A 26,786-nucleotide genomic window follows, 5' to 3' on the forward strand; every position below is an offset into this window, starting at 1 on the left:
GTGTTCTTAAGTCAGAGTATGCCCAGTTACTACGCTACAGACTAACAAACAATTGGAGAATTGGATTGCGCACTCTGATATTATACAAAAAAACACAAAAGGCAATTCAATTCACGTGCTTGCAGGGTTTAAGGCAGGTAGATGGGTTGTCCAGAGTAGGTACTGAAGTTAATTTACTTGTTTGGCTTAGTATACCTGAATAGAACTTACAAGTATGAAATTAGAGAATCCTTTTTCTTTTTAAAGACAGTATCCATATTGGGAACACTATCTACTCAGTGGAATACATAAATTGTTTACATAAGCATTGGCTGCAAATTCTCCTTGAACAGTAACAGCAAGATCTGTAGAACATGGAGAAATTTCATGCAGTACACACCATTGCATAGCCATTTTTAGCTGCAGGAAGCAGGCATAATGGTTTGCGAGTTTCCACAATGTATGAACCTGAACATTTGTTCACAAGGCTATTACATTCCTCTCTTCCAATTATTTGTGGTGTATGTTATACGGTTTTTTGCATCCATTATGCTAATTGCTACCCATAACAGGTGTTCACTGTGTGCACATCGTGTGAGACTGCAGTTGCAGAAACACTGTGTTCTAGCTGGTGATTGAGTTCTGACATCAATTCTGCCTCAGTAATCATTTAATTCTTTGTGACAAAATGTTGAATTTTCACATCTTCTGGTATTTTGTCTCGATTTTACCCAATACTACACACAATTTGTGTATCTTCTTCTTCTTCTTTCTTGGCTCTACAGCTCATGATGAGCTCTTCTACAATTTCCTTCAATTTCTCTCATCCTTTGCCAATACTCTCCAGTTTTTATAGCCCATCTTCCTAAGATCTTCGATTACTCCATCTTCCCATCTGGCTCTTGGTCGACCACATTCTCTCTGCCCTCCTGGCTTTTCTTGTAATATTCTTTTTGGTACTTCTGCATTATTCATGCGAGCCACACGTCTCGCCCACCTCAGTCTGGATGATTTCACTATCCTTCTGATGGGTTGGTCTTTGTATATGATATACAACTCGTGGTTGTATCTCCTCCTCCATCTTCCTCTTTCACATTGGGCCGATAATTTGTTTAAGTACCTTTCTTTCAAATGCATCCAGTGTTTTAATATCTTTAGTTGTTAATTTTCAGGATTCAGGGGCATATGTAAGCACTGGTCCTATAAGTGATTTATACATAGTTAATTTTGTGGTATGAGTCAGGAGCCTCAAGGACAGAAGTCTTGTTAGGGCAAAATGGGCTCTGTTGGCTAGTATTAATCTCTGCTTAATTTCATAGGAGGTATTATTTAGATGCGTAACTATTGAGCCCAGGTACTTGTAATGTTCAACTCTCTCAAGCATATAATTGCCCATTGTTATTGCATTTGGCATATTTTCTCTATGTGCTTTTCCAGCTGCCATATATTTTGTTTTTTGTTCATTAATAATTAACCCCATGTTCTTACTAGCCTGTTCAAGAGCTGTAAATGTCTCTTCCATTGCTTTTTGGGTCCTTGCTATTATATATGTATCATCTGCATAGGCCAGTATCTGCACTAATTTATAGAAGATCGTTCCCCTATTCAGAAGGTTTGTGTTTCTCATCACCTTCTCCAGGGCGGCATTAAAGAGAAGACATGCCAATGCATCCCCTTGTCGCATTCCGTTTTTAATATTCAGTGTATTGGGCATCATTCCTCCTATTCTTACACTACCTTGTGTTTCGATCATTGCCATTCCCACCAACCTTACCAACTTTCTCAAGATTCCCAGTTCATCTAGAGCTTGATATAACTGCTCTCTATTTATGCTATCATAAGCCGCTTTGAAATCTATAAAGAGGTGATGCGTGCCAACCCTGTGTTATAGTTGACTTCCCGGGAAGGAATCCACATTGGTACGGCCCCGTCTCCCTTTGTATGATAGAGAGTATTCTGTCGATTAGTGTATTAGAGAATATTTTATATCCCAAATTAAGTAGTGTGATCCCTCTGTAATTGCCACACTCCATCTTATCTCCTTTCTTATATATGGGACATAAGATACCCTCTTTCCATAGTTGGGGCATTTTCTCCTCTTCCCGTATTCTGGAGACCATTTTCAGAAGGCTTTGTTCCAGCTCTCTGCCTCCTTGTTTAAACAGTTCTGCTGGAATACCATCTGTCCCTGCCACCTTGTTGTTTTTCAATTTCTTCATGGCAGTTTTCACTTCTTCTATATTTGGTGGGGTAGTGTTGTTGTCTGGGTCCTCTTCCCCTTTCGTGTCTGTTGGATTCTCTGGTATAGATAGATATTCTAGGGTTGAGAAGACTATCAAAATACCTGCACCATCTTTCGCATATTCCCTTCTCTTCACTTAGTATATTCCCTGTCTCATCTTTTATTAAGCTTGTTTTACTACCAAAAGGCTTCTGTACTGTATTCATCTCTCTATAGAATTTTCTTATTTCATTTTTGCTTCTCATGAGCTCCATTTTTTTGACACTTGCTTTCATCCATTCTCTCTTTTTTTCTTTGGTGAGTCCTCTTTTCAATCCTCTGTTTATTTTTGTATTCTTCTACTATTCTCCTCGTACAGTGTGATCACAGTGTCTTTCTATATGCTTTGTTCTTTTCTTCAGTTACTATTTCGCATTCAGTATCAAATCATGATGGCCTTACTTGTCTTGTCCCAATTCCAAGTATCTCTCTTGCCGATGTCTCCACCGTCTTTTTTATCGCTTCCCACTGATCTTCAATATTATTATATTCTCCAGCGTTTTCCAGAATCTGAGTTATCTTCTCCTGACACTGTTCTCTAACTTCCACTGATTCTAAAGTTGTTACATTATATTTCTGTGCCCTGGGTCGGTCTCCTTTCGCTGCATTAGATATCCTTGCCCTCACCCATGCCCATACCAGAAAATGATCTGTATCTATGTTTGGGCCTCTGAGACTCCTCATGTCCAATAGGTCCGATTTGTGTTTCAAATCTATCAACACATGGTCGATCTGGTTTACTGTGTTTACATCCGGTGAGTTCCATGTTCCCGTATGTATTTCTTTATGTGGGAACAGTGTTGATCCTATTACCATATTTCTAGGTGCTGCGAACAGTATAAGTCTTGTTCCGTTCTCATTACTTGTCGCGTGTTTGCTGTGGGGGCCAATTATCAATCTATAAATCTGTTCTTTCTCCACCTGAGCGTTGCACCTGAGCGTTTAGGCCTCTGGCTATTATTTTAATATCATGCACTGGGCACTCATCATATACTCTTTCCAAAGATTCATAGAATACTTCTTTCTCTTCTTCTTCGGATTCTTCTGTTGGTTCATGGGCATTAATTATGGAGCAGTTAGAGAATATCCCCTTTATCCTGAGTGTTGATTATCTTGGACTAATGGGTGTAAACCCTATTACCAAATGCTTTAATTGATGGTATATAACAAATCCTGTCCCCAACTCATGATTTCTTTCGCTGCCGCTATAGAATATATTTGCCTCTTTCTTTTCTAAAACTCCACTCCCTGTCCATCTAATTTCTTGTAGGGCTATTATACTTTGCTTCAGATTCATTATTTGATCCAGCATTACGTTCAGTGCTCCTGGTCGATATAGGGATCTCACATTCCAAGTACCAATATATAGATCGGATCTACGCCTTATATTTCTCTTCCTCCTTCTTTTCCCGCCTTCATTTACTTGTATTCCACCCTCTTTGTCCTTCATCCGTCCACCTTTACTTTGTAGAAGTTTTGAAACAATTGTTTTTTACAGAGTGGGCTGTCGACCCTGCGTCCAACCCCTACTGGGGGACGGGTGATTTTTAATCAGTGTTTTCTTCCCTTAGCCTTTGGAGACCTAACTCCCAACTGCAAGGCAGCAGTTGTTGTTTTACTAGTTTTGGTCTGCTCTAAGTATTTTATTTCCCCAGTGACCATATTTAGTGAACATTACCCAATCCACCAATGGAAAAAGTTAAAGGCAATTGTAAAATGCGTTTTAGACAGGTATGTCCCGAGTAAAACTGTGAGGGACGGGAAAAACCCACCGTGGTTCAACAACAAAGTTAGGAAACTGCTGCGAAAGCAAAGAGAGCTTCACTGCAGATTTAAACGCAGCCAAAACCTCTCAGACAAACAGAAGCTAAACAATGTCAAAGTTAGCGTAAGGAGGGCTATGCGTGAAGCGTTCAGTGAATTCGAAAGTAAAATTCTATGTACCGACTTGACAGAAAAACCTAGGAAGTTCTCGTTATACGTTAAATCAGTAAGTGGATCGAAACAGCATATCCAGACACTCTGGGATGATAATGGCATTGAAACTGAGGATGACACGTGTAAAGCTGAAATACTAAACACCTTCTTCCAAAGCTGTTTCACAGAGGAAGACCGCACTGCAGTTCCTTCTCTAAATCCTCGCATGAACGAAAAAGTGGTTGACATCGAAATAAGTGTCCAAGGAATAGAAAAGCAACTGAAATCACTCAACAGAGGAAAGTCCATTGGACCTGACGGGATACCAATTCGATTCTACACAGAGTATGCAAAAGAACTTGCCTCCCTTCTAACAGCCGTGTACCACAAGTCTCTAGAGGAACGGAAGGTTCCAAATGATTGGAAAAGAGCACAGGTAGTTCCAGTTTTCAAGAAGGATCATCGAGCAGATGCACAGAACTATAGGCCTATATCTCTGACATCGATCTGTTGTAGAATTTTAGAACATGTTTTTTGCTCGCGTATCATGTCATTTCTGGAAACCCAGAATCTACTCTGCAGGAATCAACATGGATTCGATCGTGTGAGACCCAACTCGCTTTATTTGTTCATGAGGCCCAGAAAATATTAGATACAGGCTCCCAGGTAAATGCCATTTTCCTTGACTTCTGGAAGGCGTTCGATACAGTTCCTCACTGTCACCTGATAAACAAAGTAAGAGCCTACGGAATATCAGACCAGCTGTGTGGCTGGATTGAAGAGTTTTTAGCAAACAGAACACAGCATGTTGTTCTCAATGGAGAGACGTCTGGTGTGCCACAGGGGAGTGTTATGGGACCATTACTTTTCACAATATATATAAATGACCTAGTAAATAGTGTCGGAAGTTCTATGCGGCTTTTCGTGGATGATGCTTTAGTATACAGAGAAGTTACAGCATTAGAAAATTGCAGCGAAATGCGGGAAGATCTGCAGCGGATAGGCACTTGGTACAGGGAGTGGTAACTGACACTTAACATAGACAAATGTAATGTATTGCGAATACATAGAAAGAAGTATCCTTTATTGTATGATTATATGATAGCGGAACAAAGACTGGTAGCAGTTACTTCTGTAAAATATCTGGGAGTATGCGTATGGAATGGTTTGAAGTGGAATGATCATATAAAATTAATTGTTGGTAAGGCGGGTGCCAGGTTGAGATTCATTGGGAGAGTCCTTAGAAAATGTAGTCCATCAACAAAGGAGGTGGCTTACAAAGCACTCATTCGACCTATACTTGAGTATTGCTCATCAGTGTGGGATCCGTACCAGGTCGGGTTGACAGAGGAGATAGAGAAGATCCAAAGAAGAACGGCACGTTTTGTCACAGAGTATTTGGTAAGCATGATAGCATTACAGAGATGTTTAGCAAACTCAAGTGGCAGACTCTGCAAGAGAGGCGCTCTGCATCGCGGTGTAGCTTGCTGTCCAGGTTTCGAGAGGGTGCATTTCCGGATGAGGTATCGAATATATTGCTTCCCCCTACTTATACCTCCCGAGGAGATCACGAGTGTAAAATTAGAGAGATTCGAGCGTGCACAGAGGCTTTCCGGCAGTCGTTCTTCCCGCGAACCATACGCGACTTGAGCAGGAAAGGGAGGTTATGACAGTGGCACGTAAAGTGCCCTCTGCCACACACCGTTGTGGCTTGCGGAGTATAACTGCAGATGTAGATGTAGATCCAACACCTGGGGAGGCGCCCGATGGGAGACTAAAGTGCTCGTCATTTATGATGGCGGCTGAGTTAGGTTCGTTCTCCACATCTGACGTCACAAAACACAATCAGCCAATGAACAGAGAATGACGTTGCCAGAGCTCGACTGCAGTGCAGAGCACGGACGAGTGTCTTCAGTTTTAGAAACGTTCAGTCATAAATAAAGTAATTGAACAAAAGCAATGTCTTGAAAGCAGACTTTCTTTTATAGAAAGTTTGGAAAAAGAATTCTTTATACCAATTCCTTCATATTCTATTAATTAATTAAACCAAACAAGCAATAAGCCTCCTAATTCAGGCGATAGCAAGGAAAGGTGTTTGTATCATTCTCACTAACCGCTTTTTCGCAATAAAGAACAGCGGTAATTGTTTATTTCCTATTGTACTTCGACGAAACGTGAGTAATTCATAATCATACCAACAGTGTTTGTCGGTATTTTGTGTCATATTTTAAAGTCCTCCAGGAGATGTTTTGAATGATGAGCTGCATTAGCGTAATGGTTAAAGTGTGTGGCTGCTAAGCGAAAGGTTCTGAGTTCAAACCTGATCGGTGGTTAATGTTTTCTTTATTTTAAAAGCAATATTGAAGTGTCTTTACTTCATGAATTTTATTCGTTTGAATGTGATTTTTTGAAATTTCTAGTGGCAACTAAAATTGGCCATACGGAAAGTATATGCTATGGACTTTTACCTCTGCAAACTCTTCAAAATTTCATGCAATGGTTTACTACATCTAATGCTGCACAATAACTGCGTTGAACATCGAAACAAAATTAAGTTATTTATGGGGGGAAGGTATCACTCAAGAAGATGTGTAAAACCACATTTTTGGGCCAAATAGTTTTTGTGAAATCGAATGATAAAGTGTGTCAAAGCAGTTGAAACACCATGTGTCTGCACAGGCGAGCAGTGCAATGATGACAAAATCACGCACATCGCGGAATGTGGGGAGCACGCCTCTGTAGCAGCGAAAGGGTTAATGCGGCCGTGGTGGCTTTACTTCATAAACTGCGCACTCCACCCTAAACGTAAGTTTGCGAACTATACTATTGCGCTGCTTGTCTTGGTGCGTAAACTGGCACCGCAGCAATCTCCCGCGTCTGGGCGGGCGTGCGCGAACTGCCAAGATAGAAGAATTGAACTATAGCAACTCCACACGGGACAGTTTGTGTCTGGTTTATCATAAAGCATAGTCATCCACGGTGCACCAAACACACTGACAGTCTTTGATACTTGTACTCCCACACATTTTATCATTCCGCAAATATGATAAGAAACATTTTCCATCTGGTTGATAACGACCTGTAGAAATACTTTAGGAAAGTGTCCACATTTATTATTCACAACAGACTAACCCCAATTCGTGTAAAAATTACATAAATTGACAAACAAACAATTTTGCCATTGACATTAGCTGACATTTTTATTTTTGCAGTTAATTGTAATTATTTGTGAGATGGTGCTGTTGGCTTGGGACATCAATGTGTGCATGAAAGAGGCATCTACGTATATTGCCACCTTTAGTAATTGTAGATTGCAGGACTTATTTAAATTCAGTGTAGTTTTCACTCTGTATAAACTATAACAGCAGCAGTTAAAAAAAATTAATTTAAAAATGCATTCTTTGTTATTTTAGAGACTGGAGTTGTTAAAGAAGAGCTTGAGGAAGAAATTGACAGATTTGATGCTTCTACTGGTCTCGAAGAAATGAGAGTTACAGATATGACAGCAACAGAACCTAATTCATCTGATCCACCAGTAACAGAATTTGGCAGTCTGTTCTGTGACTTTCCAGATTTCAGCAGTGACCTTGACCGTGCCTCCAATTGTTCACTGCCAATGCCATTGACTGACAGTCTTACTACAGGTTAGAATATCATGTCAATCATACATGTGTGTGTGTGTGTGTGTGTGTGTGTGTGTGTGTGTGTGTCCTCTGCTGATCTAATCTGTGTAAACAATTTTTGAAATAATGTGAGCAGTCCTCTGAGATTGTTTACAGATGATGCTGTTGTTTACCATCTAGTAAATTCATCAGCAGATCAAAATTAATTGCAAAATTATTTATACACATTATCTGCGTGGAATGAAAAGTAGCATTTGAGCCTAAACAGTTGAAAGTAGGAGGTCCACCACAGAAATACTAAAATGTATCGGTTAAATTTTGATTTCATGATAATCACACAAATATAAAGATTGGCATTTCAAGTAAACACTGGGGATTACAATTACTGAAAAGTCGTAAGTATTAGGTTGAAAATGTTGTGTGGAAAATGAACCAAAGGGTGCATATAATTGCCAGAACATTTAGAAGTTGTAGCTAATCTACTAAGGTGACTGCCTACAATATGCTTGTATGTGCACTTCTGAAGTGCAGATGTGCAGTATGGGATCTTTACCAGATAGGCTTGATAGAGGACATCACATTGATGGAGGACACTGCAACATTTCAAAGGCTGGCAGCTTGTCTTGTATTACAATGAAATAGTGGAAAGAGTGTCACAGATACAAGGTTGCGAAAATATTTTGTTGAATTCCTCCTACATAACAAGAAGTTACCATTTTAATAAAATAAGAGAGATCATAACTAGCACAGAAATAATTAGATGCTCATTTTGCCCTTGTGCTTTTCGAAAGTGGAAAAATCAAGAATAGTGTGATGGTAGTTCTATGACCCCTCAAACTGAGAACTGTAGAGTAGTCATGTAGATTTTGTTATGAGATATATTTTATTCTTGTGTGTTATGACCCTTTTTGAGATTGTAGATCTCCTCAGCAATAATCAACATGTGCTCCACTAGCTATGGCATGCTTATTCTGCTTATCCGTGAAATCAAAAAGGCAGTAGATGGTCTTACCTATGTTGACAACATGTTTTGTTGTCTTCCAGATGGAATTTGGTATTATTCTGCATTGTACAAAATCTCATCCTATGGAATAGCAGATCAGGTTTGTGACTGGATTTAATCCTTTCTAGTGAATGGAACACCGTATTTCTTCTCAAAAGAGGGAATTGATAGATTGAAAGTAGCTTCTAGCCTCTCGCAACAAATTATTATAGGATTGGGACAGTTTGCATTAAATATAAAAAATGCGTACATATCAAATGCATTGCCTGTGCAGAACTGCACAGAGCGGCACACTGTTTTGCAAAGTAGAGTAAGATGTTCATTGATGTGCAGCTGGTCCAGTTGGCACAGGAGCATGGTCAAAGACAGAGCAAGCCAAAATTGTTACTGTGCTGTACCATCATTTAAAAACGATAAGGAAAAACCATGACCATGGGTAACTCCAGTATTAAAAAATGAAGAAATGTTTGAGAGAATCAGCCTTTTAAGTGAACTGCTTACAGGTAAAAATGGTCAATTTAAGAAATGTTGTTGATTGTGATTGGAGAACTTTGACTATCTTTTGACTCTGACAAACCTGCAGTATTGAAGGACACAAATTATAGGAATGTTATATCTTGCAAAGATGTGCTCAGAATATTTTGTCACTTTTTGGCCTCTGGAGGTACATTTTTGAGCTGGATGCGAACCATCCTAGCAAAGTATATCAACAATTGTCAGTGAACATTAATTAAAACTTCCGGACTGAATTGCCATGGTCCATATATAAAACTTCTTCTCCTTCCTGACGTTTCGTTGCCCACAGTAGGCAACGAAACGTCAGGAAGGAGAAGTAGTTTTATATATGGACCACGGCAATTCAACCCGAAAGTTTTAATTAATGAAGACGCCGACTGTGAAAGCTTACATGTTATGAGTTGTCAGTGAAGTTTGCACAGCTGTCATTAACCCTTTGTGAAATGTATATTACTCCTCATTTCTTTCACAAAAGTTTCTTTTATGAGGACATGTAATTATTTGATTAATCTGTTATGATGATGAATTCATATGTGTACAATATATGTGTCTTCAGACAGAGTAAAAGTGTTGCATTGGCATTTACAAACTTTGATTGTTAAATTATGTTTTGTTACTGGTTACAAAAAAAAAATATGCACATAATAAGGGCTACTATAAATGATTTATTCATTTTCAAAATTCTCTATTTTCCACAATATTACATGCATTTGTAATGCTAACGGGTGGGTACAGTGCAAACTCGGTGAGTTTATGGCTCTCTTCATGCATCTGTCATATTTGTACATGTAATACTTCAGAAACTATAGAACTCTGAAAATTAAAGAACCTTTTGTAGTAGCTCTGTATTTATATCTGAATACAGCAATTTGCACAAATTGTGACATAAAAATGATCAATCCACTCAGATTATTACTGAAAAAATTATGCAGTTAGAGAAGTCAGTATCTCCAATTATCTTAGGAAGTTTCTAACATATTGGTATAAACGAAACAAGCTTCAGGTACAAAAGCATTTACTGTATAGTACTTCAAAAATTAAAGGTTGAGATGAGTTGCAAACAATAAATGCAGGCGAACATGGAGATTCCATTGTTATAGATTTCCAAGAGGTGCTCAACACCACATCATTTACTATTAACCAAGGTATCTTCACAGGAATATAAAATTTGACTTATAGACTGCTGTGTGTTATACTAGATAACAAATGTTCTCTAGAAACAAAAGTAATGTCAGGTGAATCCCAAGGAAGTGTAACAGGACCTCTAATGTTCTCAATATACATAAATTATTTAGCAGATAAGATACACCAGATACCTGTTGGATGGAGAATTATAAGGTGGCCCTTAATACGTCAAGCATGCAGTATGCAAAGGAAGTGGCTACTTGGGTAGCTGAGTAGGTGGGGCATGCACATGCAGGAGCATTCATGGTAATATCTCAGAATTAGTCCATTTATTTAAAAACTGGAAATGGACGTACGGCATTGTGGGCCAGGAGTCCCCCATTCGGGGAAGTTCGGCCGCCGAGGGCAAGTACTTATTGCATTCGATGTCACATTGGGCGACTTGCGGGTGGAAGATGGGGATGAAATGATGATGAGGACAACTCAATACCCAGTCCTTGATCAGAGAAAATCTCCTGCCCCAGGTGGGAATCGAACCCGGGCCCCTTGGCGTGGCATTCCGTGGCGTTGACCCCCCAGCTAACAGGGGCAGACTCCATTTATTAAAGGTATTATGAACAGAAAGCTGATTTAAAATGAGTAATGAATAGCAGGGTGGTGTGTAACACAACTATGTCAGTGTGTGAGAAACAGTGCGCTGTAATTGAAATTCGAATCCGAAGAGCTTGCCCGCACATGGAGCATTCTCTCCTGCATCATGACACTGTTAAACCACACTTGAGTCTAGCGACGTCTGCAGCATTTCAACACCTCCTATTTTCTGTCATCGATTATTCTCCTTATAGTACCGACTTGGTCCCATCCGTTTTTCATCTCTTTCCGAAGTGTAGCGAAAAACTTCGAAGCCTTCACTTTAATAGTTATGCAAGCAGAGATGAAGTGGCTCCATCAACAAAGTCAAACATTCAACATTGATGGCATCAACAATCTGGTCTCTTGTTGGGAGAAATGTGTTCATCGCCAGGGTGACTATGTTGAGAAATAAATTTGTAGATGTGAAGACTAAAGCTATAGAACACTAGTAAAGTTTGTTTTATTTAAAAAGCTTTAAAAGTATTCACGTAAAATATTCAGAGGCATTATGTTTCACCATATTCTTGTCTATCTCAAAGATGGGCTAGGCACCAGTAGTGCCAACATGTTGAACTCTATAATGTCTTGTGAGGTTCTTACAGAATCAGAATGTGAAATAATCTGGGTGAGGGTAAGCATCAAATGTGGGTCATATGTGTTAATCAGATGTTTTTGTAGACTGCCTGTCATAATGGCAAAGTGCTTCAGAGACTATCACAGGTAAGTTTCCAGATCAAGCTGTTAATTTGATTTGTCAGTTACAGAATGAGAGAGTCGTGCTATTAACATTTTCAATATGGAGTACGAGCCTCAAGTTGTGATGTAATTTATTATGTCTTTACTACTACCACTATTCGCACTAAATTGTGCAGAATGAATGTGTCTGCAAAATTATATCATTGTACAACGCACAGTTTAGGAAATACGTCTGTGGCTGTGGCCCAGTTCCTGAATGTGACTTGGGCCCATTGCGAAACTGTTAAAACTGTTGTCAAAGGCAGGAATTTGTGTGCCGTTGTTCTGAATGTCATGTCAGAAATTTAGATCAAGCATATATTTAGAGAAGCAATTTGTGTGGGCAATGTCTTAGACCTCATAGTAACTGACAGATCCAAACTTTTGGAGTCTATTAATGTAGAGGAGGGCATCAGTAATCTCAAGGCTATTACACCAAAATTGACTGCAGATTTTATAAGGAATGTTAAGAAAAATGGTCTGCAAGAGTGAGAGAAAGCAGATTGTAGGTTGTTTGTGTAATCGGTGTGAAATATTGAGGTCTGAGGACAAAAATGAGAATTACAGATGGATACAATTTGAAAGCATTGTAGAACAATGTGTGACAAGCAAGGATGTGAGGAGTGGGAAAGTCCCATCACAGTCCAGTGGGGAAAAAGTTGCTGTGAAAACAGAGAGAGCTTCATCACAACAAAGTCAAAGTCCAGGTGACAAGCAAAACTTGATTGAAGCCAGAGTGAGCTTTAAGAGAGCAATGTGAAAAGCATATAATCAAGTCAAAAGTAAAATGTTGCCAACCAGTCCAACCAGTCTAACTAAAATTAATTAGTTTTGATATTATGTTAAGCCAGTAAGCAGATATAAATTGTCAATTCAGTCACTCAGTGACCGTAGGCTACTGGTACTAAAATGGCAGATAATGGAGAGAAGACAAAAATACTTAATTCAGTTCTTCAAAATTGTTTCCATGTGGAAAATAATATGCTTCCTCCTTTCAAACATTGTATCAATCCTGAAATGTAGGATATTGAAATAAGTGACTCAAAATTACTTAAAGGCTCTGAAAGAGATTATGTGGAACACCTTGTTCCCCTTCTAGCACCACTTTATTATAAGTCACAATTCACAAGCAACAAAACTGTGGGGGAAAAAAAAATGCCGAGTGTTTAAATATTTAAGATGTGTTTTTGGCATATGCTCCTAATTATAATCTTTTGTCACTTACGTCAATGTGTTGTACAATTATTAAACATGTTTTATCCTCACACATTATGATATTTTTGGAGAACAGAAATCATCTCTGTAAAAGTTAGTGTGCATTCCATAAACAAAAAATTTGTAAAACTCAGCTTGCTGTGTTTGTCCATGAAATTCAGAGCACCATGGACACAAGTGCCTAGACTGACAAGTGGCTCCCAGCTTACTGAAACCATTTGGTACAATTTGTAACTGTCATTTAGTGGGCAATGTATGAACTTACAGAGTGATAAACCAGGTGTGTGACTGGACTTTTTGCCAGATATTGTGAGAAAATGAAATGTCTACAGCCATTCTTATAATTTTATTTGTTTTTTAGCTACCAGTTTCGGCACTTCAGTGTGCCATCTTCAGGTTGTAGTTGAAGCTGAAGGGGTTGACACGATCCTTATATATACCACAACAGCAGCCAACATAGCTGGTTTCGCAGACTATCTGAACACTTTGGTGTCAGCACTCCAACCATCAGCTGCCAACTCAATTGTTGACATCAGTGGCCAACATAACTGGTTTCAAGGACTATCTGAAAACTTTGGTCTCAGCACTCCAACCATCAATGACCAACTCAGTTGTCAGTTGGTGATTGGAGCGCTAACACCAAAGTGTTCAGATAGTCTGTGAAACCAGTTATGTTGGCCGGTGATGCGGTATATATAGTGATGGTGTCAACCCCATCAGCTTCAGCTACAGCCTGAAGATGGCCCATTGAAGTGCCGAAACTGGTAGATACAAAATAAATAAAATCATGAGGATGGCTGAAGGCATTCAATTTTCTTACAATAGGAAATGGCCATCATCCCCAAGACCTCTTATCAAAAGGATGGACATACAAAAACTTGGTTTTGCCGCATATATATTAACAAATTGTTCTTCACAGGATGAAACTAACAGACGTAAAGGATATTTGGAAGTACCACATGGGAGTGTTCTTATCTCTTTACTGTGGACATTGTAAGTAATCTAGTGGATAGCATTGGAAGCTCCACTAGGCTGTTTGCAGACAAAGGTGTTGTCTACAAACGAGCAAATTGCAGGAAAACCTGTGGAGGATTGATGTTTAGTGCAGGGACTGGCAGTTGTCCTAGGACATAAATGAATGTAACATATTGCTTGTAAATAGATGAGGAGGTATGTTACTGTTTAATTATGCTGTTGGTGATAAATCCCTGGAAACAGTTACAACTCTAAACAGCCAAGAGTAACCGCCTGGAGTGACATAAAGTAGAATAACCGCTTAAAACTAATTGTGGGCGAGATTTGTTGGTAGGACCTTAAGGAAATGTAATATGTCCATGAAAGAAATGGCTTACAAAACACTGGTAACACTGATTCTTGAGTGTTGCTCATCAGTATGGTCCTTTAGGTTGGATCAAAAGGAGAGATAAATAAGATCCAATGAAAGGCAGATCGTGGGATCATTTAGTAAGTGTGAGACCATAACAGATATGCTCAATGAATTGCTTGGCAGCTGCTTCAAGAGAGATGTTGCACATAATGAAGAGATTTGCTGTTGGAATGCTGAGGGCATAAGTTCAAAGAAGAGACTACAACATATTACGTATTAAAGGGACATGACAAGAAAACAGAGAAATTAGAACTCATACAAAGATTTGCTGCCGTCGTTCTTACCATGTACCTTTTGAAAATGGAACAGGGAAGGGAGAGAGTGATAGTGATACCTGAAATACTCTGTGCTAGACACTGTAAAGTGTTTTGATGAGTGTAGATGTAGATGAGCACTACTACAAGATTGTTTGCTGGTGGTGCTATTGTTCGACTACCATAAGCAAATTCAAAAAGATAATAAATTATTTAGGAGTGAAGGTCACGTTTAAAAAAAAAAAAAAAACAACAACAACAACAGACACACACACACACACACACACACACACACACACACACACACACACACACTTGTGCACTTACATAGTGTCTGATGGACACACAATGTCTGTATTGCATTTTGGCACGTGGACTGGGGTGGAGGTTTTGTTAGGTGAGACGCTAGGACAAGACAGTAAAAAAAGATGGATAACACAAGGCTTAGGACGGAAGCGACCTACAGGACAGTAACAAATAATATTATGAAATTTTATCTGCAAATTGCAAATTCAAATGGATTTCAGCTGTACAGTTAGTAGTGACACATGGAAATTTGTGCTGCACCAGGATTTAAATCCAGATTTTCTGCTTATCATAAGTGGGCCGCCTTAACCGCTTCACCTATCCATGTATGCCTCCTTTACTGACTCAATCTTCCATATGCCACACTTGTTTACACCTCCTGATGCTCTTACACACATTATGTGATTCTATAACAGGGAAAAAAATTTTTGTCATGGTTATTTTTAACTCATAAGCTTGTAATACTTATTATTTTATTGGACAACATCTGTGTTTATAATACCAACACAGCTGACTACTCACAGCTGCTCTTTAAACATTACAAAATTTTATCCACAAATTGTGAATGAAAACACAAGATGCTGTACAATAAAGTAATATGTATGTGATATGCTTTGAAGAGGTAAAATGATTATCACAGTGAATGTTGCAGGAATCACATAATGTGTGTGTGAGCATTAGGGGACATCTAAAAGTGTGGCATATGGAGGTTTGAGTTGGTCCGGGAGGCATACACAGGGAGCCAAAGTTGTTGAAGCGATAGCTCGCAGTAAGTTGAAAATCAGTATATGAGTCCCAGTCCAGCAAAAATTTTCATGTGTCACTACTAAATAGTGCAGCCAAAGGTAATTTGGATCCACAATTTGCAAATAAAAGTTCATAATACTTAAAGAGCAGCTGTAGTTTATCAGCAGTGTGTGTTTCATAAGTGGTGCATGCATGTTGAAGTAACACTATATAATGCGAATTTTAAACATAGGCATTGTACAGTAAAATAATAAGTAACAAATGATGGATGATGTGAGGGTCTAGTATGGAAGGGAAATTGGACGAAGTTTCCAGGTGGTGTAATGAGTTTCAGGTCTCTGTAAATGTGAAAGACAACACCTATAGCAAAGAGAAAGAACTCACAAGTGCCCAGTTACAAGAGAGCATTTTGCGCTATTCCTGTGTGATACCCAATGCCAGCTCACATACATACATTTCAATATCTGCTGGTGGGGATACTAAACTATCTTTCCAAAACGAATGTCAGTTTCAATAAATTCTGTCTCAAATATCCATCAATCTTGAGACTTAAAAATGAGACTACATTGAGTGAACTCTGAAATCAATACAATATACAGTTGAGATTCACAACCTCTTGAAAAACATCATTCCCTCCTCGGTCTCTGTTGGCATGTTCCTGGATGAGCCACAGCTGGCAGTGGCTACTCAGAACTCTTACTTGTCAGTAAAGAGTTGTTGTTACAGAAGAAGTGGTATAGGGCTCACCTGTCAACTCCTCTTAAGGGGAGCCGGAGGTGCCTATGCTGCCCATGTTAAAATCACTAAGTTTGAGGAACATTTATGAATAAACTACCAAATAGAAAAATTTGATTTTTTTTACATATAGAGTGGTTTAGTATTGCAGTTATGACAGAGGGATTTTGGAGTATCTTTTCTAGTTTCCTTCCAATTATTTTTTTTTAATTAATGACCCAAATTTTTTTACAAATAGTTGCTTTATAATTAAACTGAAATGAAACTACTGAACATATTGCCAAATGGCTGTGTTACAATGTAAGTTTGACCACTAGGAGTGCTGTATAAAAATTTCATCTCTCTAGCTTGAGTGGATTTTGAGAAAATGTTCCTTATATACGAAAAATTCTAATTTTCGGGAAATCGCTATCAAAGTTTCTCAATACATTCCTGCACTATAGGATGGATTATCAGGGTCTTCTTCTTCATTATCCAAAAGCTTCCTCTTCTGTCTTCTTTTCTGGCCTGTTGTTCCATCATACTTCATATGTCTTTTTCTTCTTTCTGCTCCTCTTATCCTTTCTCTGTCAATATTTCGTAGTGCTCGTACAGTGTTCACCCCAGCAGTAAATCCTAATGCCTTCAGAACTTCACACTGTTCCCTTGGTTGTAGGTTGCTATTGCATCATAAATGCCAAAGTACAGTGTTTTTATGTTTACAAACACCCTTTTAGGAATCACTTTCCAAATCAAATTGTTTACGCTCTCATTAGGATTCTGCGTCTTTCCGTGTAGACATTTGTGTAACAATTCTGGCTATGCTAAGTCATGAAAAATTGGTTTTATTGCATTTATTACAGCTGCTGGCAAACCATGTTTGTGATCATAGTCCTTTTTTCCATTATATTTGCACCAGGAATCTTTTGGGCACAGGCTGTGTTGAGGGTATTCATTGGAAGAGGCAGTATGAAGGAACAATGCCCACACTGCTTTTCGCATGTCACTAACATTACTAGTATTTTGCCTTATAGCATACCCATAGTATCTCTGTAGATGTTCAATCACCTCATCAGTAAGCCTGCCTCTCCCTCCTATTGTCTTTCCATCACTGAACTTACTTGAACCCAAAGTTAGTTTGAGCCTTCGAAGCCGTGCACCCATACGCTTTTGCACATGCCCAATGCATTCCAACTTTTCAACTACAAATTCATTTCCATATGGTTTCAGTTCCTCTATAGTCTTGAAACCTTTGGAGTCACCATCCCCAAGGTAGTATTTGTACCTAACGTTGTATCTGGGAACTGAACGTTCAAAAATTTGTTTCACTCCATCCACTTCCATTGCTCCACTTGATCCACTAAAATTTGCCTCACAGGTTCCACTGTGCTCTCTTTTGATTTTATTTTTGCACCTACAATGTTTTGATAATATTGCAACATCTATCACTTTTGCACTATCGCCACAAGTATCAGTTACAATCCCATTCAGGGATTTATGACCCCTCTTTTGCCAGGAACCGTCTAATGCCACTACCAAATCCCTAGAACCACTGTTCATTTCTACAGATTCCTCCACTGCTTCCTTCATGGTTTCAAAGCCACATCTTCAACAGAGGATCCTACCAGTTCACAGTAGTACCCAAATTTGCTTGGAGGTGATGGCAAGTTCATAATACCACAAAACAGTTTACCAGCAGCAGACCCTTTTCCAATGGATCGAAGACCATACACAAGTCGAACATTCACATCAAACACTCTAGATTGTCCATTTTCACCAAAGAGACTGGCATGTGAATTGTAGAAAGTCACTTGATACTTGCAACATGCACAGATTATCTTCATCTCACAAGCTAAACCAAAGTGCTTTGTTATCTCTAGTCCCACTCCTATACTTGAACACATTTTGCACAGAACTCTTTCTTTCAGCACAGAAGATAATAATCCAATATTCAGTACTTCGTTAACATCATCACTGTCACTAACATATTCATGAAATCTGTCACTTCCACCAGTCAGCTTCTTGCTAGAAGATGTCACAGAGCTATGGCTGGCCATGTGTTGCTTAGCAGAAGAACGCACTGTTTCAGTAATTGTAGTATCGCAACTTGGTATTAGTGTTAATTTTCTTTTCCCTACGTTCTTCCTCTTCTTATATACACGGGCATCGTAACCAGAACAACGGTTTACACAAGAAGTATAATACTACCAACAACAGGCGCAACACTGAACTAATTCGAAACGGTAAACAGCAAAGAGACGATGTTCCGCGCTCTTAGCGCTTCATTTGTCACAGAAAACAATGTAGCCAACCCTTGCACACTCGCTGTATGCGTAACATAAGGTGCTGTATGCGTAACAGGCCGAGAAAATCCCAAGCAGTTCGCCAGGAAGTCATGAGAGGGTGTTAGATGCATTCAGCGGCCACCCATTTCCTCTGCAGGCGTGGGGGAAAATGGTAATAACTCCACTTCTAGGGCGAGTAGAACAATAATTCAAAGTTTACATTAAAAAGGAATGTTCCAAATAATTTTCGGTAGGGGGGGGGGGGGGGGGGGGGGAAATGTAATTTTTTGGATTTGACCACCTCCGGCTCCCCTTAATGAAAACACTGTGTGAACCTAAATTTTATTTAAAATGACATTCTTAATTCTCTGATCATTTTACATTTTATTCTTTCATATGGTGGATCGAAATTGAATCTTGGAAACACATTCAGTACAGAAACACTCTGTTTGCGAATGGTATTTCATGTACAATCTCAAATCCTGCATTATCATGATGCAGTGATGCTAATTCATGAATAAACACCACTATGAAGCTTAAGTGTTTTAATCAATTTCCTTGTGTGTTGTATACTGGTTATTTGCATGCAATAATGGCTGCATTAAAGACAAGATAACATTATCAGCAATGATCGTAATGTATGATAGAGCTGGTGCTATTCACAGTATCCTTAATTGGACTGATGGGAAGGTTGCAGCAGTTGTCTCATGACAGCAAGATATGATAATCTGTAAATATGTGATTGAAAACTTAGATATTGCTTTACTCCACTTCATAACTCTGTTTTCTTGGGATATTTGTTGAAGCAATTTAGATATAATGCTCGTTTGAATCACACAACAAGAAAAGTCAAAACATCAGGTTGCAGTGAAAAAATAAAACTTACATATACAATAATATTGCTGACATGACACTTGCGCAACACATTCTTTGGAGACTAGCATCTGACTGTCAGAAGAAGTTCAGTAATTTTGGAGAGGACTTACATGATTTGTAACAGGTGTGGCGGATCAGACAGTGGTAGTGTCACACGCCTAGTCAGCATGCTCAAAAGTGAGACAGATTAAGGCACTTGTATTGTTAAGAGGACTTAGCTTATAGTTTATGATAGGTGTCACACATTATAAAATTAGGAAATTATTGCTTTTATGGAAAGACAAAGGGAGTTATTTTTGCCATGCTGTGTCTGTAGATGAAATAGACATCTGCTGCCATTCACTCAGTGTGCAGGGCAAGGACTGTCAGTCGACAAAGGACACTGCCTACAGATCACTCATGCAATGCAGTCAGTTGCAGAATATTGCTCAAATGTGTGGGACCCATACCAGACCGAGCTAACAGGGGATATTGAACGTATACAGGAAGGGCAGTGGTGGTCACAGGTTTGTTTGATCCATGGGAGAGTGTCACAGAAATACTGAAGGAACTGAACGGGAAGACTGATGAAGATAGGTGTAAACTATCCTTAGAAAGTCTGTTAACAAAGTTTCAAGAACTGGCTTCAAATGATGAATCTAGGAATATACTACAATCACCTATGTATCGCTCACATAGGGATCTTGAGAATAACATTAGAATAATTACTACACACACAAAACTTTCAAACAGTCATTCTTCCCGTGCATCATATCTGAAGAGAATGGGAAGAAACCCTACTAAATGGTACAGTGGGACGTACCCTCTGCCAAGCACCTCACAGTTGATGTTACGAGTCTTATGTGTGTAAATTGAGATATAGATTAACATCATTGAGCTTTTTGACTTCTCTAACTGTGGTGTAGTGGTGTAATAGTTATAGTCCTCCATTTAGAGTGTATTTTAATTAATTTGTATAGTTGTCAATTTCTATCAGAATTTTCTGATGTGTTGCAGTTGTTTGTATTTCTGTTCTACTGGTTTTTCTATTACTTATTTTTAGAGTAACCCTGAAGAATATTTGTATTGTCAGTCATTGTCTGATCATTTCTTTCACATGTTTCAGCTCTACAAGCATCCGAACATTTGCAGGAAACACCTCATACGATGACCAGAGATTTGACGAATGATGCTGCATCTACAGTAGTCGACAGTGGTACAGACTCAGCTGTAAAGGATTCTCCAGAGGATGTGCAAATGGTCCGAATACCAACAAATGATACGAGTACTGAAGAAGTATTGCTGACTGGAGAAAATTTGAATGTTACATTATGTGATGGCATGACAGGTATTACTGAAAAAGAACCATGCGATGCTATGCTGAGTAAGCAGATAGATGCACCAAATTTTGTAACGAGTGTTACCAGTGACAGTGTTGTAGGCAAAGACAGTGGTGACACTGTCTCCAGCGTGGAAAATCAACTTAGTACTAATAACTCTGCCGATCGAATGTGTCGTATCCGCACTCTTGCAGCAAGAAAGGAATATAAAAGTAATGAATCTCCTGTAGACTCAGGAACTCAGACTGAGGATTCTGAAACAGTGGAACCTCACACATTACTCCAAATGTTGCAGAATAAGTTCAATGTTCCTACTGATGTGATTAAAACTGTGAGAACTTATCTTACCCATTCAAGTAGTTCAGGTAATAGTAGTTGTAAGCCACAGCCAAAGACTTCAGATAATATTCACACTGATAGCATTGTAGGTTATAGTAGCTGTGACTTACAACAGAGTGTATTAGGTAGTTTAACTGAGAACACTGTGACCAATCAAAACTCTATTGACACTGGACTTTCACACTTGCCTTCAGAGCAGAGGGAACAGGCAGTGTTAGGAGAATCTCGCAGTTTTGGTATGGGCTCTAATTCACATGCTGCTGTTCGTTCTGATGGAACCAATGTGGAACCTGAAGGAAATACTGGAAGGCAAAATGATCAAGTGTTGCCACATACCAGTAGTAATGTGCTTCAGTCTCATAGCAAAATTTCTTATCCATCTGATAAACCAAAACCCTTCCACAAAAGAAAAATTCAAATGCGAAACCCTTCTCTAAGAAATCTGAGAGATTTACAATTTGGATCCAAATCACCTGCAACAAATCCTAAAGCGCACTGCAATAAATCAATGCAACCACATTGTTCACAGTTTCATTCAAACATTGATGCTAATGGAAATTTAGATGCAGTGCCCAGTCAGTCTGTATGGGAGGAAAATAATTCCATGACACAGACAGTTGTGCCACAAACAAGGGAACAAGTTAGTACATTGGCATGTGTAAATAAGATCACAACTGGTTTGCAGACTAATGCTGACTTTCCAGTTAGTATGAGCAGCCATATTGAAAACCCTAGCACTAGCAACACAGCACAGTTTAACACTTCTGTATCAGACAATATATTTCAACAAATGTTTGAGATAGACAGTGAAGTAACTCGACTCATGCAACGGAAATTAGAGTTGTATAAGCTCCTACAGGGAGTTTCTGTTACCTCTCGGTCACAGCTGTCAAACAATTTACCAGCAACTGATGACAACAGCTTCTTAAAAATCAATGGAAATTGTGGTATGGTATCAAAGAAGGCCAGGAAGAAACGTCAACGTCTAATGAAGAAATATCGAGCCCACTTTGCTGCTAATGCTTTGGCAGCCAGGAATGTAATTTCAGAAGATAATACAAACCCAATGCCTGTTTTAGAAAGTGCTGTTATGGATGTTCCAAATGTACAGGACGTTCTGGGTTCACAGACCATACCAGTACTTCATAGGGAGGAAACAGTAATAATGAGAACAGAACAGAATTCAAATGAGAACTGTACAGAAAAAAATTACAACACTGTTAATGGTGTTGAAAGGCTTGAGATACATTTAGATACACCAGTCATAAATAAAAGTGGTGATCATCAGTTATCAGCTGCGACACTCTCCAATCTACAAAGTTATGAAGTAGTTGCCTCAGAAAACATTATTCAGTCAAAGCCTTCTGTAGAGGATGAAGTTAATTCCTTTGCCAATCATGCAGAAAAGAATACAGTGCAGTCAAAAGAAGATACACTGGATGTAAGCTCATGTACGGAAACTGACAACAAAATAACTGGTACTCCAAACTGCTTGGATGCACCAAACCATGAAGCATCTCTGGATGTACCAAACAATCAAGCATCTCTTGAAACTGTTTGTGAAAATACTGTTGCTACAAAGGAAGTTGATAATGATATACTGTGTGAATCTGCAGTTCCTAAAAGAAGTAGAACGGCTAAATCAAAGAGACAAAAAGGCCATATCTCATCCCAGGAGTCTATGGACGAAACTGCCACAGGCTTTCAAAATGATGATAAACTTATAGGCACAAAAGAGAAATCATTGTCTCGTGAACCCGTTGTGAAACTTGTTGATGTATCAGAGGTTAGCATGAAAACAAGAAGGAAATCAATCTTAGACAATGCACTGAAACAGGACACTGCCTGGGAATCAGTTCGAACGGCCAAAGAAAACAAAGTTGGTGGAGATACACAAGGAACATTATTATCAGAAAATGATGAATCAGTTGACAAGACAGGGGAGGTAGGAAGGTCAGTCACTCCTCCATGTGTAAATAAGAGAGGGAGAACAAAATCAGTGATTTCTTCCAAATCTTCAAATGCGAAGAAGTTAAAGACAGCAGTAAAGACTAATGTTGATATGTGTGTAGGTAATACAAATGAGGCAGGGAAGGGAGCCTTGACAGATCCCCCTAATGTTGATAGCCCAGAACAAAAAAGTTATGAGGGTCAGCCATTTAAGCACACAGATGAACAAGAATCTGCCAACAGTAACATAGCTACGACTAATAAACGTCAGTTGGCAATAAATGTGCCAGAAAACACGTTTTCTAACTACAGGAGTACAAGAAGAAAGCGTCTGTTTAGTGAATCAGTGAGTCAAGAGTCTTCTGAAGATTCTGCTGTGGCCAACACAGATGACATCCCAACACTTGTGGGCAGTAAGAGGCGGAGAGGCAGAAGTTCTACTACTGTGCCAACTGCTGTTTCTGCTAAACAAGAAGAGTCAGATGCGTCAGAATCTGGCAAGACAAAGGAGAATAGAAAATCTAAAGGAGTCCACCGATTATCACAACACTGCAATTATGATGTAAATGCAGAGAATATAGAAAATGATTCTGGGTTTGTATCAGCAGTTGCAGCTAGAGAAGTTAGTGAAGGGAATAGTATTGTTGACAGTGAAGTGCGTGATGTTCTCCAAGAAACCAGAAGAAAACAACCTATGCCTAAAAATGTATCTTCCACAAAAAAGACAGAGACACACACAAAATCCAGAGCGAGATCTACAGATTTGGAGAATAAATTTCATAAACCTGTAGCTGAAAAAAAATCTACACTAACAGTCACAGCTGAGAGGTCTAATTCTGTTGAATTTGGAACCAGTAGTGGTGATAATGAAAAATGTGATGATGATCTCCAAGAAGTCAAAAGAAAATTTTCTTCACCTAAAAATGTATCTTCTACAAAGAACACAGAGATACACTTAAAATCTACAGCAAAATCCACAGATTCAGAGGATATGCAACAGAAACCTGATACTGAAAAAAGTTCACCATTAACAGTCACAGCTGAGAGGTCAAACTGTGTTGACCTAGCAACTAGCATTGGTGATAATGTAAAGTGTGATGTTCCCCAAGAATCCAAAAGAAAATTACCTTCACCTAAAAATATATCTTCAGCAAAGAAAGCAGAGGCACACTTAAAATCTAGAGTGAGATCCACAGAGTCAGAGTCTAAACAGCAGAATCCTGATACTGATAAATATTCAACACCAACTGACAAAACTGAAATGTCTAATCCTGTTGAATTTAGACCTAGCAGTGATGATAATGAAAACTATGATGATCTTCCAGAAACCAAAAGAAAACTACCTTTGCCTAAAAATGTATCTTCAGCAAAGAAAGCAGAGGCACAATTAAAATCTAGAGGGAGGTCCACAAATTCAGAGACTAAACAGCACAATTCTGATACTGAAAAAAATTTAGCATCACTTAAAACAGAGAGAGAAAGTTCGGCTGAATTGTCTTTTGAAACTGATACAGTCTCACTTCCCAGCAATAGTAATCAAATTGCAAGGAAGCGGCCTGTGACATTTAACAGAAGAAAAGGTCGGAAAAAAGTGAGCTTTCGTACAGCATTTGTACCGGATTTAGTAGTACTCATCTCACAAGATGATGAGAAGGTTGCAGTACAACCAGAGACTTCTAGTCCACATAATAAAGGACCCGATCAAATGACAGCAGGTGCAGTTGCAGCTGATGTGTCGTCTGTGGGCACTGTACAGAAAGAGAAGGTTGGTAACTTGATATTTACATCTAAAATATCAATAAATAAGCTTAGACTTTGCCCTTTCAACTGTGTTTGTATTTTCTACTTTAGATTTTCTGTATCAGGTGTTTTCTCCTTAATTGTTGGTAACAGACAAAGGGTTTAATATTGCTATATTGAGCTTTGACGGTGCACAGATTACCGCCATATGACTGAGAAGTGTGTTGTTGGCAGACAGTGATTTCTAGAACCCATAATATTTAAAAAATATTATAATTGAATAGCAAAATTTCTTTTGAAGTTGTGCTGTTTGTGTCTGTCGAATCCTGTTTTATTTTTGAACTGCCAGTGAAGACAAGTGGATGCAGTTTTTGGTGATTACTTGACCGTGAGGATCATAAGTGAAAACACGTCGGAGGAATAGTCTTTTCTGTTTGACCCTGTATACACAACCTCCTCTACATAATGGAACAAATGAAAAATCATAATACATAGCAAAAGTGAAGAATCTTACAAAAATTATGTATTAATTGAAAATAGAGTGCTATTTACTGTAAAGATGACATGTTAAGTTGCAGATGAGCACAATTGAAAACAGTTACACTTAAGCTTTCGGCGACAGTCTTCATCAGAAAAAGAGAAACTTGTACTATTCATTCACACAAGCAAGTGCACTTTACACACACATGACTGCCAAATCAGGCAGCTCGGGCCAGAATGCCTGTGTGCATGTCTGTGTGAGGTGTGCTTGCTTGTGTGAATGAATGATGTGCGTTTCTCTTTGTCTGACGAAGGCTGTGGCTGAAAGCTTATGTGTAAGTGTCTTTTAATTGTGCCTGTTTGCAACTTAACTTTTCATCTTTATAGTAAGCAGCAATCTCTCTCTTCCAACATTATTAAATTGTATAACAGATAAGCTACTATAAAAATGGAACAGGGAAACGCCAATCATAGTCTACAAAGAAATACAGGCATGTCTGTGTAGCTTAATGCACAGTATGTTGGCCTACAAGATGGGGAGATGAGCCAGACCTGGATCGAACTTTCTGGCCAGATTAATGACTCTTTGTCTGTTGTGCTGACAAGCCTGAGTGTGGTTTTTAGACCATTTCCATCACTTGGTTAGACAAATGCCACACTTATCATCAATCTCTGCTTCAGGAAATACGACACACAAAGAGGCAAAACATAATGACAGATAGAACAGTCTTACTTGATGTTAATAACGATAAAACTGCATGACAGAATTTCTAGCCAATAGTTACTGTTCAGGTTGTTAAATTTTAGTACTCCCAGTAGGAACAAATAAAAAATGTGAGACACTATTGTAGTGAGGATAATAGGTGGGTCCTGTCATCGTGACCTACCCTTCCTCAGTATATCCCAATCTTCTCCTCGAGGAAGGAATTATTAGTTCCGAAGGCTAAGATAGTGTTGTGTCTTTTTACATGTGCCTATCTATGGTTGTTAAATTTTATTTCCTGAGCAGTAAGTACTGGCTTGCAGTTGTGTAGTTTCCTTGAATGAATTTTCCTTCTGATAGAGTTAAATACATTTGACTGTAGACATCTTTGCCTATTATCTCGAATTCATTTTGCAACTGTAGGTGAGAGTAGAGAAATTGTATGAGAGGTCACTCAAGAGAATCTTGTATCTGCTCAACAACAATACATTTACTGGTCATAACAACTTTTTGCTTTTGATTGGATTGGATGTATCATTACTTTGAAGTATAATTCCTTCTACTCAATGAGATGAAGCAATAAAGTTTGTCAAATCCCTTATCTTTGTACTTTAACATCCGAGAATTCACTGATTCTTTCATAATTGCCTTTGTGAATA

General features: G+C 38.8%; 1 protein-coding gene across 1 annotated transcript in view; it reads left to right on the plus strand.

Annotated features, from left to right (window-relative positions):
* The window catches only part of LOC126164190 (uncharacterized), a 153,520-nt gene that overhangs the window by 14,004 nt on the left and 112,730 nt on the right, over positions 1–26,786 (plus strand). The window contains exons 3-4 of the mRNA XM_049920223.1: positions 7,591–7,821; positions 20,702–24,969. Coding sequence (XP_049776180.1) covers positions 7,591–7,821; positions 20,702–24,969 — 4,499 coding nt within the window. The remainder of the gene's footprint in view (positions 1–7,590; positions 7,822–20,701; positions 24,970–26,786) is intronic.

This window comes from Schistocerca cancellata, chromosome 1, assembly GCF_023864275.1.
Source record: "Schistocerca cancellata isolate TAMUIC-IGC-003103 chromosome 1, iqSchCanc2.1, whole genome shotgun sequence".
In the NCBI taxonomy this organism is placed as follows: domain Eukaryota; kingdom Metazoa; phylum Arthropoda; class Insecta; order Orthoptera; family Acrididae; genus Schistocerca; species Schistocerca cancellata.